This window comes from Drosophila mauritiana, chromosome 3L, assembly GCF_004382145.1.
Source record: "Drosophila mauritiana strain mau12 chromosome 3L, ASM438214v1, whole genome shotgun sequence".
Lineage (NCBI taxonomy): Eukaryota > Metazoa > Arthropoda > Insecta > Diptera > Drosophilidae > Drosophila > Drosophila mauritiana.
This window is the reverse complement of record NC_046669.1, coordinates 13,532,231-13,551,981: the sequence shown is the minus strand read 5'-3', so window position 1 is coordinate 13,551,981 and position 19,751 is coordinate 13,532,231. Positions and strand designations below refer to the sequence as shown.

The 19,751-nt window shown below is 39.3% G+C and overlaps 1 protein-coding gene across 2 annotated transcripts; it reads left to right on the top strand.

The window, feature by feature from the left end:
• The first annotated feature begins 303 nt into the window (after window positions 1–303).
• Window positions 304–18,621, top strand: LOC117142013 (ral guanine nucleotide dissociation stimulator-like 1). Of its 2 annotated transcripts, none has more exons than XM_033305867.1 (7): window positions 304–655; window positions 3,547–3,921; window positions 14,953–15,054; window positions 15,313–15,696; window positions 15,760–16,272; window positions 16,345–16,497; window positions 16,557–18,621. In XM_033305867.1, the coding sequence occupies exons 2-7, from the start codon at window positions 3,895–3,897 to the stop codon at window positions 17,700–17,702; spliced, it is 2,325 nt and encodes a 774-aa protein (XP_033161758.1). In that variant the 5' UTR covers window positions 304–655; window positions 3,547–3,894; the 3' UTR covers window positions 17,703–18,621. The 2 variants fall into 2 exon arrangements, with proteins under 2 accessions (XP_033161758.1, XP_033161757.1); XM_033305866.1 differs by lacking the exons at window positions 304–655; window positions 3,547–3,921 and adding exons at window positions 5,669–6,434; window positions 11,120–11,671.
• The last annotated feature ends 1,130 nt before the right edge of the window (window positions 18,622–19,751 follow it).

The window sequence follows — 19,751 nt, the reverse complement described above, 5'->3', positions numbered from 1 at the left end:
TAAACCCGGAACTGTTACCCTGTATAGTTTCCAATGTCAATTGGAATTGGGAGGTAGTATGAGTCTCGATCGGAACTCTATGGTGTCAAAGAGATTCTTCAATGCTACGATATTCGCTGGATCTTTTTACCATGGCGCGGTTCACACAGGTAGATCGTTTGGTCAAAAAAATCAGAGCTACCTGGCTCTCCGCTGCAGCCGCCGCTCTCACCACCTGCCTTTGTTAACATCCGGAGAGAGAGCGAGAGCGAGAGTGAGGCTCTTGGCCAAAAGACGGGACCAGCTTCAGTTTTGAGTTCGGCGTGTGCTTGGCCAGGTGCTCTCAGCTCAGTCGCAAACTACGTGTAACCAAAGATAGACGAGTCCGAGTTCGGATCCCAGTAGTCCAAAAAACCGCGGCAACAACAATATAGATATAGCCATCATATCGCTAGCGGATTGCGGATGTTGGGGATTGGGGGTCGCGGATGCGGAGCGTGGCTCGTAATGTCTGCCAAAGCGTAACGAAAATTTCCAGTGCTCAAGACAACAACAACAACAACAGCAGTATCATTAATGGCATTTTCTGTTTCGAGTTTGTGTGTGAAAAAAAGTGCACAAAAGTGGCAGCAACAAAAAAATATATATGTAATCAAGCAGCATGAAAATCTAAAAGGTATACAACGAAATCCCTGAATATTTTGCTTATCGAAAATACCCAATCAAATAATTACAATTAATGGCGCAAATTACACGAAAATATAAATGAAAAAAAAAATATATTATAACAAAAGATGCCTGCATATAGTGAAAAATTGGCATTTACACACCTGCAACATTTGTTTGCTCTCGTGTTTGTGTCTACCTAGACGCTCGCAAGTGTGTGTACATAAAGATATAGCCGCGAGTGTGTGTGCTTGCCGTTGCATAGCTGTAAACCAGTTGCCAATTGCAACGTGTTTTTTGAGCTGTTGGCCCAGGAGATAGTCAACAAAAAAGTTTATAAAATTAACTAGAAAATTGTGAAGTTGTCGGGGAACACCACCAATGGATGTTAACCAATATTGAAGTAAAGTAAAAGTCTGAAAACTAACGACCAAAAAATAAATATATACCAAGATCACGAATTAACAATTAAATAGCCAGAAACAAAATAAAAAACAAATTAAAAAAGTAAATCGAATTCATTGCTTGCTAAAATGCCAAATCATTTTATAATAACGGAATTTTCCTCTACCTAAACGGCAAAATAAAGTCTAAAAACATGTCAAATTGATCTGAAGATAAATTGATATAAAAGCTACCAATTTTTAGAACTGCTTGCGTGTTACCGCCGAAAAACACGTTCGAAACGAGTGTTAAAGTGACAAAGACGAAATCACAGAAATGGTATCGAACAAAAATAGGAAAACAGAACAACAAAAACTAAGAAACAAAAACGACTTTGGCCTTTTATTTTTGGCTAATAAAGCAATTTGATATCGTAAGGCAAAAAACACTGAGAACTACAACCGAGTGAGATCATGATTGCAATCGCCAGAGGGAGAGCGAATGAGAGTAGCAGAGAAAGAGAGTGGGAGAGAGTTAATTCAGTTTAAGCCAGGCCAAAAATTAAGTGATTGTCGAGTAAATAAGCCACCGATTCAGAATTTCCATATGTCAATAAAGCCCAGCAACAACAATCCAATATAGCCCATATATCACTGGGTCTGGAACATACATAAATATTTTTATATCGTTTATGGATACCCAGCTCAGCTGTGTGGAGGTGTAAGAAACAAAAAGGCGAAACGCGAAATAAAAATCAGCAACCAATTTCGCAAAAAGCTCGCCAAGCTGACAGAACGGCAAAATTGGAAGAGAGTAAAGAGCGAAACGCTGACGTCGAGCAGCTTGTTTTGACTTTTGTTTAAAATTTAAATTGCTAATGAATTGATGATGTCTTCTGGTTCTAAGAACTTACTAGGGGGAAATAGACGTGTATAGGGATATGGCAATAGGGGGAGCAACTTATAATTAAGAGCTTAGCTTGGCATTAAAGCCGCACATGGAGAAAAAAGTTCCTTAAAAAGTGTAACTTTTTTGTTTGAAATATAAGAAACAAGTTTATCTTACGCTTATTAAAAATATATCTATATTTTCTGTACTTTTTTGGGACTCGTTAAAAATGAAAAACAATGACCTACGTATTTTTCTCTGTGCAACTCATCTTCTTCTTGTTATTATGGGGCTTTGAGAAGGTTCACTCAGAGCTCAAGGTAATCAAGGTTGATGATTTTTTAAGTTTTGTTTGTGTTTGGCCAAACAGACTTGCCCCTAATGACACTGAAATGTGAGTCTTTAGCTCTATTTGAAAAAGTTATTAAATTTTTTTAATTGAGCATATTAATATGCGACCCTAATGCACTTAATTTTTGAGCCAGTTCGAAACAAATATCCGTTTGAAATTAAATATAAAATGAATAATTAATGCTCATTTGCTTCTTAATGGTTTTTTAAGGTACAACTCTAACCTATGCCTACGATATTCGCTAGACTTAAAGGTTCGCTCTCTCTTTCAAACATGGAAACATGTAAACATCTGATCGATTCGGCGTTCTCTGAATGCGGATCTCTCAGATTTAGAATCTTTCTCCGATTCTCCCTGTGCGTTTGGCAAGCCTCTTAATGTTGACGATATTCGTCTACCTGTTCTTCGTTTGTTTTGTTTTCTTTTCATTGGGCCAGGTATTGTCTGACCAAACATTTTCCGCATTTTTTCATGTACATATGTCTGCGGGAACTATTCAGAACATACACATACATTCCAAGTCAGCGATCCAATGCGAACAGGTAGAAGCATAAACTAGCAAAAACAACGGCTCTGCTGAAAAAAACTTTCATTAATGTTTTTGTTTTGCGTTAGCTAAATAATTCGAGTCAAGCCGCTATCTTTCGACCAACTCTTTCCCCGCAGCAAAAAGGGGTAACTGCGATTACGAGTCGTAAAAAAGAAATCCATCATTAGGTGCTGTCAACTCCACAGTTGCTGTCTTTTTTGTAGATTGGCACAGTGGAATTGGCAGAACTTCAGCAGGAGGAGAACGTAGGATATGGGTAATTACTTTTCCTAATAGATTTTTAAGGTTTATTATAGTGTTTTTTTTTAGTTTAGCTTAGTATTATAAAATGCATATATTTGTTAGGCCCTAAATCCTCACAGTTGTGGCAGCTTTACAATACGGAAAAATAGTTTTTTTCGAAACACTCGAAACTCGTCCCACTGTAGCTCTCTAGCGAATATCGTAAATCAGTTGCGCGCCACGTTCAAACCGCATTCATATTATTCCAGTGGCTTTGCGGGTTAGTTGTTGCTGGGCGTTCGATGGCGCTTGGTCTCCGCGGTCTTGGCTTCTAAGCCTCTGGAATGCCAACTATGTGTGCGCGTTCGGTTGTGGTTCATTTTTTATAACTTCGTTATTTTTTTTTAACTTTTATTGACCGTTTCATTTACGGGCTGCTGCTACTGTCGCACTTTCCATTGAGCTGAAATGGTTTTCACCCGAATGCTTTGTCGCTTTCTTGCAGTTTGGTAACGAAATGGAAAAGAAAACTTGAAATTTGTGTCGATCCGATTGCAAGTTTGGTCGCGTATCTTGCAGATACATCCGCTTGGCCGATTGAATTGCACAACCCAAAAGAAAATAAATAAGTAAACGCGTTACACGTGTCCGCCCAAAGAGTGTGCTTTCGAGTCATTGTTCGTCGTTAGCTGTGCCAAGCCAAAATGCGCGTATCCGACAGATACCAGTCATCATCACTATTATCATCAGCATCTACAACACCACCATCGGAAATTGCATCGCACCAGATTTTGAGCAGCACGCACCTTGAAGTAATTGCAGCATCTGGCCATCGTCAACGCTGCAGACTATAATGAGTCAAAATGTGGCCGACAGTTTGGTGAGTAGCTAACCCATTATCTTGTTCATGTACTCTAGTATACAGCAAGCGTAGAAAGTAACAGGGAAATGCATAGAAAGTCATTTTGAAAGTATCTCGCAGAGCACCGAACTTTTTGTGGAAGCTTTTGGCCGAGGTCTGCTAATTATTTGGTCAAATAGTCGATAGACCAAGTCAATGAAAACTAAATGTGTTGCAACATTTTGATTAGAGTGGTACCAAAGAATCGATTTAAAGAAATATATGTATGTATACATATATCTAAAAAGTTACTGAAACTAAAAATAGAGTATACCACATTATAATTTTTGTGAAATTTATTATCAAGAACGCTTTCTCAAGAGCATTATTTTCGAATGACTAAAGTTTATATATATATTATGACGTTTCCGTTTTAAAATATTACTTCGTATAACTTCTGATAGGGAGAGCAATAATAATTTTAAATAAATTTACTTTAAGCGTAAACCGTATTATTTTGACACTAACATCATCAAGCTCATTGAGGGTCAATCTTTAATTGATCTCTTTCTGTAGCTTTATATAAAATTTGTTATCAGCATCCCGAAGTGCATAACAAATATCAGTGGCTCTTTTATATTGAAACTTGTTGCATTCGCTAATTGATCAATTGACGTGCTTATGGGCTCGAATATTTATCCAATGTCTACAAAGCAACAAACAAAACAACAGACATCGTCGTTTGATTGGCGCTTACGTAAATGCACGTTTTATTAATATTTCTGCTTATTGATTTCCCCGCCAGCTTTCTTTAAATCGTTACCAAATACCAGACAACACTCAGGTATTCCCATTTCCATAATTATGTCATTCCAGTTCACATGTTTGAAAGGTTGGTCAAATGACCGCCTAAAAAGCCAAACAAAACATGGAAGAAAATTATTTAAATTTCTTTGTTGGCATTATTCAAAAATTTGGGAAAAAAATCCTCCAGGTCTTAAAGTTTTAGGAGGTCCATAAATTCCATTGATAAATGGGAAGCGATAATGAAAACAAATGATATTGTGGGGGTCAGTGTAAGTTGCCCCAAAATATACCAAAATATACTAAACATTGACAGAGAGAGTGATTGAGAGAGAGTTCTGATTAGAAACAAACAAGCCACTCAAATGCTCATCAGAAAAAACATAAACAGAGCGCGAATGGCCAGAGCAAGTAAGAATTTTTAGTTAGTTCTGATAGGACATTTATATACCGTGTATTTATTTTAAGAAACTTAATTAGCGTGTCAACGGTCACTACCATAAGAATGTGTTTTAAAGAAATTTGTTTAAATTGATTTAAAAGACCAAGTTACCATAGTGCAAAAGAAATTAAAAATAAAAGCAATTACAAAAATTTAATGGTAAATTGACAGTTTATTTTGAAAAAAGTTTTACCTTAAAAAATGTAAATTGTGAGAATGTGTAGTTGTTTTTGTACTCATTGTTTAAAACTAATATACCTTCACGCAAGGTGTAAAACCATAGTGGGTGCTTTGCTAGAAGTTCCCACGGTCGAAAACTTGAATACCTGAGAAAATCTAAAGAGAGCGCGCAGTTGAGAGAACGGGGATGCTACAGTTACATCCGTCGAGTAAGAACATCCCCCGAAAATGCTTGTGTTCTTAATGGCAGAGAGTGGATCCCCGACAGAGAGAGCGAGTGGGAGAGAGTAAGCGAGAGTTGGATACAGACGATGGGGTTTCGGGCGGTCGTTTGTTCTAAGCGGGCAGAGTTCGTCTTCGACTGTTGTTGGCGGCGGTTGTGTCGCGTGTCTCTCTGCCGAGAGCTTTGTGTGTGTGTCTCGCGCGCGTTTTACGCTCTGCGCCCCCTACGCTCCCCCTTTTCCAAGTGGATAAACCCCCGAATGTGAATTTTGTATAATGTTTTTGTAATAACATGGATATCTCATGTTGAGATTTTCAACCAAGCGAATGAAAATGCAAGCGGTATCCCGAAAATCGCCGTTTACGTGTGTGCGAGTGCAGCATTAGCAAAAGGAAAAGAGATAAAAGTGAAAACAAATAAATAGTAGGAAAGGCGTGCTAAAGCACGAGAGCAAAAGAGGAGACTGCCAGGCAGACGCATAGACGTAGTGCAACGAACCCTTCTTCGCGGACCAAGGATTCACCACTAACCACTAACCGGAGAACAAATACCCATAATATCAACCCCCCCACCTCTACTGCTCCTGGGTGTGTTTCTCTATGTCCCGTTGACTCATCGTTCCCAGGAAGCTGAACAACGGTATAGCGGCCAGAATACAGAAGCCCAGAACAAAAAAGAGCAGCAGGAATATCGATTTTACTTGCCTTTTACTACTTATACACCACCCCCCCACCACCCAGTGAACTGCACTTGGGTGTAAAAATAAAACACCAGAAGCCATTAAAGGAGACGTGTAAATTAAAGCGAACCGACGAGAAGAGGATAACGGATAGGAAAACCCAAGTAGCGCATCCGTGGAAATCTCAGCAACATTTCTCAAGGAACAAAAGCCAATCTCAAATGGTAAAAAAACAGAGCAATCCATCAGGCCGGATTAGAAAGGAGCGCACTTTAGATCTATTGGTTCTAATCCTGCCCTCACAGTGGTCACTCGAACGTTGGATACATTGAAATGTTTATTTTTTACAATGTATTTCAAACAAATACATCTTATTTTTGCAATTTGCAAATCACCGGTACACCAGATAAGATAAAAACATTGTAGTGCAACCATTGTGAGGGTATGTCAGTTTTAGGTGGCTTGTTTTTTATTACTATTGACCCTCGCCCTTAAATCAACGACATGGATAATTATCGATAATGCGCACCTTTTTTGTCCGAGAATTTTCAACCCTGAAAACTAGTTGCTGTGTACTTGATCTGGTCTTGTGTGGAGAGGGATTACTGTAGTAGCGTCTTGGTGTCGATTCACAAGGAAATGTCAACAATGATTATGGGCAAAAAGGCAATGGTATGGAAACTTTACGCCTAAGTGGAGTCCAGAAATAAAACACCTTTTTTGGGAGGGAAGGAATAGGAATCGATAAAAGTCGGGAATTTTTTACAAGTTATAAATGAATCATATGGGAACTGTCGAGCTTGGAAAAGCATTGTTTTGAGAGTTTCGAAAATACATATATATATGCTAATTAAAAAGCATTCAAAATTGCTATACTTATGCTTGGGAACAAATGTGTAGGGTATTCTTAAGTTATGTGTATAATTTGTTTCGAAGAGGGAAGTAAACGAATTAAAGTTATGAATTTAAAGGTGAATCAGTTTGAGATCATTTTAGTTGCACTCCGAGTTATATTTTCTTTCCTTTATCATCCATTTATGCGGAGTGCCCCTCGAAATCATTTATCAGCTCCCATTGTATGCAAAACAAAAGCTCCGCCCCCTTCCTTTCCCCACTGGCGAATGATGGGGGAATGCATAAAAAAAATAATTTACGTGGGGAGCTATGCTCAGTGGCTCAAACTTTAGCTTAGGTTGATATGTTTTTGTATTGTTTGCACATCATCTCTGCTGCTGCCCAACGGATGTGGTTTGATAATAGCCGAAAGAGCGGGACAGCTGCTAGGCAGTAGAGACAGATACATACATATACACGTGAAATAAAAGTTGAATTCGGATATGAATTATGGTTTTTGAAATTAAAAAGTGCAACATGATGTGGCCTCGGTTAATATTCGTTATGTTGTAATTTAGCGAAAAAAAGAGAAATTAGGGATAGAATATCCAATGCCAAATAATGCCTGTTCTTTTATGTTTCCCAAACACAAACGATGTAAAATCTTGATGAACCTGTGTCAGTAGGTCGATGCAATTAAATTTGATCATAATTCCCTTAAATTTTTTTATGTGCACCGAGGGAGAAGCAAATGTTGTCAAGTTGACTGCGTCGGATGCAGTCACATGTAACTGACAGTCAGTCAGAGTCATTTAGCCAGTCAGTCATTTAGTCAGTCAGTCATTCAGGGATGACAGTGGGCAGGGGGAGACTGGTGTTTAGTTTCAGTCGCTTTTTTTCCCTTGGCGTTTTCAATTTTGTTTTGCGTTGTTTTTTTTGCCGCTGCTTCTGTTGCTGCAATTCACAAAACTCGTGCCAGGGGTCGTCGATTTAAAAATAGAGATTTGTGTCTACAATTGCGGTCAAAATAAATGTCTTTTCATTTTTCAAGACAAACGAAATGTATTGCTTATTTCGGACACCCAATCTATTGCCGCCAAAAACTGGGAAATTCTCAAAAAACTGTTTTTACATCGATACAAATTACAATACTTTTACCTAAAAATAGAATATCTCAAACGGGATACTTTTTTAATATCTGAGACATTAAATATTAATATATTTCCTTAGAAGTATTTTCACTTTTAATCTATCAATATTGTGACCTCAGCTGTATGGCTGTTTGTTGATAAATTCACCCCAAATGCAAATGCAGAACCATTGGCCAACCATCCAACCGCTTTGATGTTGCGGTTCGACTCTCCTTTGTTTTGGTTTCTGGCTATTTTTGCGAAGATCTGTAATTGAGAGAAACCCCCCTGGCGGAAAAGCAGAAAACGCCACCCACACGCTCTTCTGGAGGAAAGGTCACCTGCTCTATATATAGACAGATGATGATGATGTGGGCCGACCAATCAGGCGCCCCCTCATACTTGGATGTTATTTCTTTATAATTGGGCGGCTTGTATACACAAACACGAATATGTTTGACAATTGCCCGTCGTCTGGCATTATAATACTATAATATTTCATTACTTAATGAGCCTTATTTCTGCCGCAGTTTTTTTCACGGGCTGGGTATTTTCTGATGAATCATTCGAACTCAAAAGGTAAAATAACAGCCGTATGCAAATCGTCATTTCCTCGCCGAGTCGTGTTCTGTTTCATTTGGTATCGTTTGGCATTCACTGTAATAATAATCGTGAATGAAATGAGTGTATTTGAATTCTGGGGCTTGGTACGAATCGAGTGCAATACATATATGTGCATATTGATTAGACGAAGGCATCTCAAACAAAATGATTTCCATAAGTATGCGCATTGCGAATATTTACAAACATATAAACATATGTATATATATGGGTCTGGGTTGTTTGGCCTGGAGCTTTGAAGGATTTATTCTAATCAGTTCTGGGCTCAAAGTGTAACTTGGAGAAGCCTTCATAAGAAAACATATTTCTTATCGCCAGCAGCACAGTGCTTACTAAATATTACATAATAAATATGCAATATTCTGGCTAATCATTACTAAGTTCTGTGAAAGCTTAATTGTTAAGCTGGGAAATTTCGAAATACAAATTTTTCTATTGTATTCTAACCAAGTACATAGTATTTTTTGGAGTATTTAGGCAAATTAAATGAGGCATTTAAAATTAGTCTGACAATTGGTAGTTTTTATTCTAACAGTATTTTAAATACAATTTTTTATTTCTTGATCTTATGATATCTATATAATTAATTTTTATAGTATACACTTGCATATGAAAATGGTTCAGTGCACCAAACCAATAAATTTGTATCCGTAATCCATATGGGCATTATTCATGCTCGACTTTGGAGCTTTGTTCAGATTGCATCTAGTTAATAGTTTCGCTCAGGGCAAGAAAATCCTAGTCCTTCTCCACCGAATGACGCATGCCCGGCGAACGTGCCTCAATTATCGGTCGGCATTTGAATATATTTTGAGTATTTGATTGTGCTCGATTTAATTTTCGTGATGCGTATTTGATTGTTTGGTCTTCGATGCATTTCACGCTTATTTAATTTCAAGGCATCATATATGTATACTTTGTTGCTCGAAGCCACGCGAGGCACGTTCCAGATTCGGGACCTCTGGACCCGACCTTTTCCCCTTGCCTCACGCACGACCACTCCGCTGACCCCTCTTGAATAATTTGTTTTTGTCTTTTCTTAGCCAAGATAGAGTGGCTTAAAGACCTACCGACCAAATGACATTTCTCTTCGCACGAATTTGGCCAGAAACAAGTTATGTAATTGGCAATGTAGCCGGTACGGCCTGTAATTGAGCAAAACTGCAAAATGGTCGGTGTTGGCCTAAATTTATGGCTAAACTCTACATGAAATGGGCTGGGCCAGTTCATCTCTGGCGAGGTAAAAACCATAAAACCGATGGAGAAAAGGAAAGCGCAACGCAGTTTCCACACCACAGACATGAAAATATTTATCTAGGCAAATATTGTGGAGCTTTCTTTGGAATTGAACGAAGCGGAAATGCTCTTCAAGAAAAGATAATAATTAAACAAACATTCTTATAAGCAAAAATTTATAAAATGTATTGAAAATATTATTTTTTTTCAATTTTTTATGAGCGAATATTCAAGTTTAACCTATCATTTGTACATAAGTTGCAGCTAATAATAATAATATTATTTGCGGAAGATAGCAAATTATTGAATATGATTAGAAGACTTTTGTATTGAACTTGATTTTTTGGAATGCCTGTTTATTGTTCGAAACTGTTCCTGTTCCTTTGCCAGAGTATTTTCGGATGAATATATTTCCTTGGCGAAACCTGTGCGCAGCTGTCAATAGGCGTGAAATACTATGGCCCGAAAACAACGAAAACAAACTAGTTGGCTGTAATAACTTCCTGGTAAAAGTTGAACACATCCCGATTGGGAGGCCGGAATCGTCGTACTTGGGAGGTTGTTTACGATTATAGGCCGGGATGAACAACGCGCCTAACACAATATGAAATGGTTAAACAAAGATTGCCTGTAAATCTGCCGCAGGGTATAGGGGATTCGCGGGGTAAAGACTTCCCATTAACCAAATATGGTGCGGATGAGTGAGTAGTGAGCGCCACTTGAAGTACAAAATCGCTTGTCAAAGATACACTTTTCGTTTGTGTGTTTGTTTGGTGTATTGTTTTTTGTCTATTTTTGGGTATTTTTGTAGTTTTTTTTTGGGGTGAATAGCTCATAAACATCAAACAGCTGAACAATCCACTCGATTGTGGTCGTGTGTGCCTTTGGAGTCAAATCGTAGCCAAGGTCAGGGGCTCTGTGAACGAACTGAGAAGACAGCTCAAGTGGGTTGAGGGTCGCAGTCAATCAATGAACCACAGCCAGAGACCAAGATCAAGTACAAAGCAAACTCTTCAGAGTTTAACACCCCCCCCCAAAATAATAATAAAAAATTAAATCCTACCAAACCCAACAACCTAAATCTACAGAATTTCACAAGTCGCGCCAACTGCAAATGCCCGCATAGCCAAAAGCACCAGCAGAAGCCCGCTCTGATCAAGAGTCACACCTGCGCCTATCAGCTGCAGGATCTGACAGGATATAATCGCGCCCTGATGCCTCCGCTGGATAACACGGACTTTAGCAATGCCTGGCGGCAGGTGAACAACAACACCACCAGCCAATCCTGCGCCTACCACCAGCAGCGGCAGCAGCAGGATGCAAAGGATTCCAAGAGGCACTATCACCATCACACCTGTCCAAGACAGCGAAAAAAGTCCATGACCCCGGTGGAGACAACTCACTTGTGTCAAAAGCACCAGGAAGCCAAGCAGCGGCGATCCAGATCCGCATCTGCCAAGCCGCGTAGGAACAGCTCGTATCACTCTTATGATGACCTGGATGTCTCATCCGCGGTTCTCAATGCGGAGCGAAAGGTGGTGGCCAGTTTGAAGTATCTATGCGCCTGCACGGGAGCCACTTTGAGGAATCTCTCCAAGAAAACTAAGGATCTGCATGCCAAAAACTATACCTACACAAAGGTAAATGGGGCTTAGTATCTGATAATTGCTATATGAATATTCAGTGATCTTTCATAGAGTGTACAATATAAATATATTATATCTATAATAGTGAATTTATATAGTATATACAAATGAATTGAGCTTAATCATTTGAAAATTAGTTGGCACATTAAATTTAAAAGGTATGGAGTAATAATTCAAATAAACTTTTTTGTTCATGCCATTTTTGAATCATGGTTTGCTTCTCTTTGTCTGTATTTGGCATGAGACAGTCGTTGAGTTGCAGTTACCTGAGTCACATCCGGCTTAATTATGTTTACTCAATTGATTGCCTAATTGACACTAATTAATTGCTCGAGTTGCATGCAAGAATTTAAGGCGCTGAGCTGAGGCAATAGACAAATAATTGAAGCGAAATTGTCGTGGCAATTGTTAATTTGCTCCTTCTCAACATAATAGACATCTTGGAGTGTGGTTTAGAATCTACTCTAGTTGCAACTTAATTAAATTAGTTCAAATACAAAGCCAAAGTGTCTGATAGCACGACAAATCACTTGGTTGTCTACGAACTTGAACTTAGTGATAATAATAGATTAGTGAAATTCACAGGCGGAAGTGAATGAATGAAATTGTCACCCGGCCATATTTAATCGTATTTTCAGTAAAACATAGTCTATCTTAGTTAAGTGTTTGGATTGAATATGCAGATGCACCAAAATAATTGGTAGTATTGAGTCAAATTCTCAGCTTGCAGGCAATAAATCAATGTCCATTATAATTTGATTTACTACCAAATAAATGGCTTTAAATCATTTTCAAGCAGCAGTACTAGTATTTCCTACACTTTTGACGCAAATGTGGAATTGAACTGGGCTGCCATAATGCGTCATTAATTAAACAGCCAAATGAAAACGGCGCGTATAAGGCATCCATAGCCAAAAACGCCAAATAAATAACAAATAAATTAAATAAATACGTATACGCTACATGCTTGTACATATGTTTGTATTTATGTACATATGTATCTGTTTTCCACAATGCGAATCAAGAACAGCGGCAAAAGTTTTTGGCAGATGCCGCTAAGAAAAAGTCGCTGATCGCGAATCGGAATTGATTAAACGTTGCCTTCACATTGTATATGTATGTATGGTATGTACATATGCTTAATGAATTTGGGAAGGGGAAGTGTGTGTAAATCAGCCAGCCGAAAAATAAAACAGAAAGCAGCAATTAAGCAACAATTAGATAAAAACAATTACAATTTTGTTTCTTATTTTATGTACAGCATTTTCACCAGGAAGCTCTAGTCAAACTTCATTTTTCCCAGCTATTGAAAAGCGTACTTACTACATGTTGTGTTTAATGCAAATGGATAGATAGTTTAACTTTGAATGCCCTTACATTGCCACATCATGTCTTATATTTTTGCAAGGCCATTTGGAAATGTTTCAGCTGTTTCCAGATCCATCTCAGCGCAACACACAAAATCTTATGCACAATTACACAAAACATCAACAATTTTCCCCCCACTTAACGCCTTGGGCCTGAAGAAGTGTGTACTCATTTTGTAGAGTTCCATGTTTTTACGAAATATTAAAGTACTTCAATAAAAATTTACGAAATGCTGGCTGCCTGGCTAAAGTGAACTAAACATTTGAGCAAATTGCTTCGCCTTTGTTTTCGTGTAATCAAAGCGCACGCGGGCAATTAATTGGATCAACACGAGATTCGTGTCTGTCTGTCTAGGATGGATGGATGGATGGATGACCCCTTGGGTCTGTCCGTGTGTGGAGCCCCCTGTTCCGCCGCCACCGTCAAATCATGTTTATGTTTTTGCATTCCAATTCGGATTCTCGTTTGGGGTCAGCTAGCTGGTCAGCTGGTTGTTGCTGTTGTCGCATTGCAGAGAGAAAAAATATGGCATATTTAGCACATGTTTACCTACCTTTACATTCTAAAGGAATAAGAATGTATAAAATATAATATAATAATTTAATAATAACATAAATAAAGGAATAATTAGATATAATACTATCAATTGAAACGAAGCAGGTTTAGAATTCTATTGCAGTAAGATAAAACTATCTGCCAGTTTGTTTAGCAACTATCTTCCATATGAGAGCATTAGAGGACCGAAAATGACTTGGCTAAGGAACTTCCACATTTTTTTTCTCTGTGCAGGAAAATTTTTGTGTGGTGACTTGTGTTAATCAACGGCTTTGTTGTAACTTTTGTTGCTGTTTATTATTGGGGGGCGCCACCACTCACAGCTGAACTTTGCGTGCTCGTTTATTCATTCAGTTCTCGTTTAATGCTTTTTCACGCTTTTGGCATTGCTGCGAGTAAATTTCAATTTAAATACTTATGCACTCATTTATGTGGGCCCGTCTTCTGCGTGTGGTATTTACATAGTTTTTACATAAACACAAAAGGTATTTTGTAATTAGAATTTTAATGCTTCGACGTTGATTAAGCGAAAATATGTTGGGCATTTTCCGGAGGCATAGGGCCTTGGGAAATAAGTGGTATAAATACGTGAAAAAATGCGTGTGAAACTTATGGAAAAGACAACTTTTTATTGTCTACAAACCTCAATGAGCAATTTATAGCTGAAATTTGAAATTGCGCAATTTTTTCTTAGATTTTTATAAATTCCTTGTTTCTTTTCCAATTAGGCGAAACAAATTTAAAAATTTCCCATTTTCAACTCTTTCGAAACACATTTAGTTGTGCTCTATCCAACAAATTAGCAAAGAATTTATGTATCAATTAAAATACCACGACCAGACATGAACAAATGTTGTTTGGGCCTTAAACATTGCCAAAGATGCCACACGAAACGGAAATGGACATGGAAATGCCAGACAACCGAGTTTCCACAAAAACAAATATTTTTCTCATTCAAAACAGTGTGCAAAAATCCAGTGGCTTAATGTTTATATTGGGAATATTTAAAAATTGTTGAACTCTCGTATTAAGGGGAAATAAATTAAAAATACGTCGGATACTGAAGCTATATTTAGACGAATGATACACTTGATCGGCTATAAATAAGCCGTGATCTTTGACTTTGACATAGATTTAAGAAATCATTTGATTTTATATTTATTAAATACATCGAACGTTGAAGATCTTATATATATCTAATTTGCTCACTATATAAAAAAATGCAAAGCCAATTTTTACGCTGTCAAAACAAAAGTTTCCACACAGAGTTCACGCTTTAAGCACTTAAGCCGAAATAAAAAGCAATCACTGCCAGCAAGACTAATCCACTTTCTTTTTTCATTACCTTGCAGCCCACGTGGCGCCTTTGGGGCGAAGAGCACGAGAAGAATGCAATTTTCACCGTTTACCTGAAGAAAGTGCGATACCACCGACCGACGCCCACAGCCAGCAATGTGAGTAATCCCCAATATCAATTACCTGGACGGCTGAAACGGCTGGCAGCTCAATTTGAAGATAGAAATATCGTATCTTTAGCTAAAACGTCAACGAAACTTTTAAGTAAATTGCAATTAGATAGAAACTGTGGAGAATATGTAAGATGAAATAATTGAATACACCCGAAAAGATTTTGTATCTGGAAACTAACAAATCTTCAAATCCATAAAAATACATATATTTATCACTAATTGATTGTTTTTTCATTTTTACAGGACTCAGATGATGAGATTTCCCATCTGGAGTGGGAGACTGTACGAGTACGTTTCGTAAAGGCGGCTACATTGGCTCGATTGGTGGAGGCGTTAGCCACCGACGACGGGGAGCTGGAGTCCACCTTCATCAACGTGTTCCTATCCACCTATCGCACCTTCTCCACGCCCAAGCAGGTGCTCAGTCTGCTGACGCAGCGGTACGATGCTTTGCATGAGAAGCACCTGGAGGAGTTGGAGCAGGCTCAGCAAAATGGACAGGTCATGGATCCCGCCTACGATCCCCACGCCTCCATTCACGAACAGCACAAGAAAACCCTAGTCTCAGCGCTGCACGTCTGGCTGGATGGATTCCCGGAGGATTGGCACGAGGATAACCTGCAACAGGTAAGGAAATAGTGTGCCAAATTGCAAAATTCATATTTATTGATCAAATATGTTTATCCACAGATCTTGGCATTTGCCACCAAGCGGCTGAAACGATCCGATCTGCACATCAAGGTGTTGAATCGTCTGGAGCGGCTCATCAAACAGTCTCTCTATGGAAATGGAGGAGGAAGCGGTGGCTCGGAGAACAATGGTCATTCCTGGCTATCCGCAGCGCGCTCACAACAAATGCAGCAGTTCATGATTCCCACTCACTATGGCTCTTCGTACGACCTCACGGATCAGTTCAATGGGATGTACCTCTCGCCAATGGGCCACGGTCCCATCTACCGTGGACCTACCCACTTTCTGCAGGCATTCCGTTTTCCGCACGTGCCCGTCCGGCATTTTGCTGAGCAGTTGACCCGTATGGATACGGAACTCTTTAAGCGACTGATTCCCCACCAGTGCCTCGGACACACGTGGGCACGACGTGATAGTGGAGGATCCGAGACTGTGGTGGCCACCATCAACCAGTTTAATGCGGTGCTCTTCCGGGTGGTGTCCAGTATCCTGATCGATCGCCTGAAACCTCAGGTGGGTGTCTATTTTTATACAAAATCTTCTGCGGTGTAAAGTATTAATTAACGATTGGATATTAATTACCAGGAGCGCGCTCTGAACATTTCACGATGGATCGATATTGCCCAGGAGTTGCGCATGCTCAAGAACTTTAGTTCGCTCAAGGCCATCATTTCGGCTCTAAACTCCAATTCCATATACCGCCTCTCCAAGATATGGGAAGTGCTGCCTAAAGAAAGGGTAAGTTGTGTTATCATTCACGTTCTTAGTTTGTAGATTAATTATGCTTTTTCTCATAGATGGAAGTCTTTACGGAGCTGGCGAATATTTGCTCGGAGGATAACAATGCTTGGACTCTGCGAGAAGTGTTGAAACGAGAAGGAACGGCCAAAAATCCAGATCCAGGCAGTGATCAGAGCGATAGGCATCTGCAGAAGCTTATTCTGAATTTGGGAACACAAACATCGCATGGAACGATACCCTATCTGGGTACATTCCTTACCGACCTGACCATGATCCATACGGCCAATCCGGACTACCTCACCGAGAATAAGCTCATAAACTTCGATAAGAAGCGCAAGGAGTTCGAGGTTCTGGCCCAGATCAAGTTACTTCAGGGAGCAGCTAACACATATAATCTCCAGGCTGATGCCCTCTTTGATCATTGGTTCAACTCCATGCCAGTGTTTGATGAGCGAGAGGCCTTTGAGCTGAGTTGTCGACTGGAACCACCACCGCCGGCGCCACGGAAATCGGTGGTCAGCACTAACACCTCTTTAACAAACACGACCGCCTCATCGACGGCTTCTATTATGGGCCACCGCAAGACTGACTCCATACACTCGAATTCGAGCAGCGGAGCGGGATCGCAGTTCTACTGCGAACTAAACAGTAGTACCAGCTCCAGGCATAACTCCTTAGATCGGGATGTCCACCATCAGCACGCTTCCTTGATGTCCGCCTCGAGTAGTGTGTCCAATCTGTCGTTGGATTCCAGTAACTCTGGCGGTCGGCAGTCCGGCAAGCTGACCCACTCTCAGTCCATGGGAAATGGTCTGAAATCTCACGGAAATGGCACTACGAATGGTGGATCGCCCCATATCAATGCTCAGTTGGTGCAACCATCAAGTGGAACCCCTCAGTCTGCTCCCGATTTCTATATCATTCGGGTGACCTACGAAACGGACAACATCGAGCTTGACGGGATTGTGCTGTACAAGAGTATTATGCTGGGAAATAACGAGCGCACGCCGCAGGTTATCCGAAATGCGATGCTTAAATTGGGTCTGGAGGATGATCCGGATAGGTTTACTTTGGCGCAGGTCCTACCCGACAAGGAACTGGTGATGCCGAAGAATGCGAATGTCTACTATGCGGTTAACACGAACTACAACCTCAACTTCATCCTAAGGCCGCGAAAGGAAGAGGGTGTGGCAGGAAGCTAGTCCACAGCCGTGCCTCTATCCCAATTGTGGTGTCTGGGATACGAGGGCGAGGAGTGAGGGTTAATGATAATACATTGGGGGGAAATTGTAAATAGCCAGAGCTTGACTCGCCCATGACAAAACTGGATAAACCAATTTCTATTTAGGTTCGTAATTCGTTTAAGTTATTTATTGAAAAGTGCAAGGATAGTAGAAGAAAAGAAATCGATTAGTGCGATTACCGATTATTTCGATTGATGTCTATTATTTCAAAAGCTGTCAATTATTACTTAGCCAACTTTGTAATCTCTCATTTTTCGCAGGCCTTGAGTTGTATATGATTAAAAGCCCAATCCAAAACATATATTATACAGAGACTCTACTGGAATATTTGCTGATATTTACAAACACACATATACATTAAGTATATTTACTTATATACAACCATTGATATTCTAAATGTGGTACAATAATTTTGAATCTTGAAACGGATATTGATTTGGTTTAAGGATTCTCATTGTCTGTACTTAACTTTGAGGTCTTTAAAACACAAACAACAAAGAATATTTGTATAGATGTTTTTACCCACGTACGTGTATTATAAATACCAATTTAAATATAAGTTCTATATGTAACATTTTTCGAGTGGAGTGCACAACAACAAATAATGTTTTATCGATAACTTTAGCCGTATAAGATGCCCTATTTCAGATTGTCTAAGTTATCTACATTGAAAATTAATGAGAGAATGAAACAATTATACACTTACGGTATACAATAGGAATCTGCTTTGATTTATACATATTAAATATGATTAATATTTAACTACAAATTTAAGTTAATGAAAGCGAAGAAGGAAAACAAACGAATATTGTAAATATAAAAGTGAAAATCGATAATTTGTGTTCTTCTGAAAAATAAATTGTACCAAAAGAATGAATACTGTGACTTTTGTTTTTGCAATAAGGATACCTTCCAACGCAAGTGAAGTAGCGGCTGTATGTTCAAGTTTAAAGTATTCATTTCCTAAAGATTAATTTTATCATCCTTTTATGTTTTTTTTGAGCGACAAACAAATTGATGTTTTTCTTAGACACCTTGCTAGAATCACATCATCGATATATTTTGATTATCATGTCATCCCATCTTTGTCAGCAAATTTGTCATTCCATTTAAGGTATTAGTAATCCAACAAAACTGATTTCCAACTTTGATTAGTCCGGGGCTTGGCTATGTGAAAACTTAACCCCCGAGTCGACTGAAAAAGTTAACCCATTTCGATGTGAAAAGCGAAGAAGGACGAAAAGCGGAAAAATCTGATTATCAAGCAGCCGATGCCAAGAGAACTTGGCCAAGGCTTCAAACCAAATCAGCATCCACAAGGCTAAAGGAAGGGGTTAGAAGAAAGGACCAAGTTAGCGGGTCAAAACATCTCATTACATTTGCAGGCTGAAACACACACACACTAACACAGCGAGGATATGAAGGCAGTAAAACCGAAATAAATTACTTTTTTGGCTTTTAACAACTTTTGGTCGTCGGAAACGAAAACAAGTTGCACCTTCAAATGGGGTGGTGACCCGCCCCAAACTTTCGCTGAAAACAAATTTCGTTTTTCTTACCCCTTTTTCGGCGCGTATAATTTTTGGGCCGACACAAACTTTAATTAGATCACTTCAATGACAAAAATAAATAATCTCGTTCCGCAATAATAAAACCCACAGAGGCAAACAAATTGAGGATGTAAAAGCAAGGGGGCGTGGCAGGACATCGGGACTAACTTGAAAAGCTCTCGAAAAACAAACTTTCTCAAACTAGTCGGTGAAAATCCGCATCAAGCATCAAATGGAAATGGAAATAAGTTGACTTGACTTGACGTTGAGGCTGCTCAAAAGGGCTGAAAAGTGGGTGGTGACATCTAAGTGGAGTGCTGCCAAAAGGGGGCGTGGCGGTGAGCAGGAGGTGAACATAGTGAAAGCTCCGGGGTTAACAATGACGTCATCGTTGTGCAAGTCATGAGCACGCAAAGAAAATCATGAACAAATCGGTTGTACAATACCCATGATTTAA

Excerpts from the sequence above, each read along its gene's own strand:
- LOC117142013 (XM_033305866.1), top strand. Across the intron at positions 16,273-16,344 it reads TCGATCGCCTGAAACCTCAG|GAGCGCGCTCTGAACATTTC; the intron begins GTGGGTGTCTAT and ends ATTAATTACCAG. Across the intron at positions 16,498-16,556 it reads AAGTGCTGCCTAAAGAAAGG|ATGGAAGTCTTTACGGAGCT; the intron begins GTAAGTTGTGTT and ends TTTTTCTCATAG.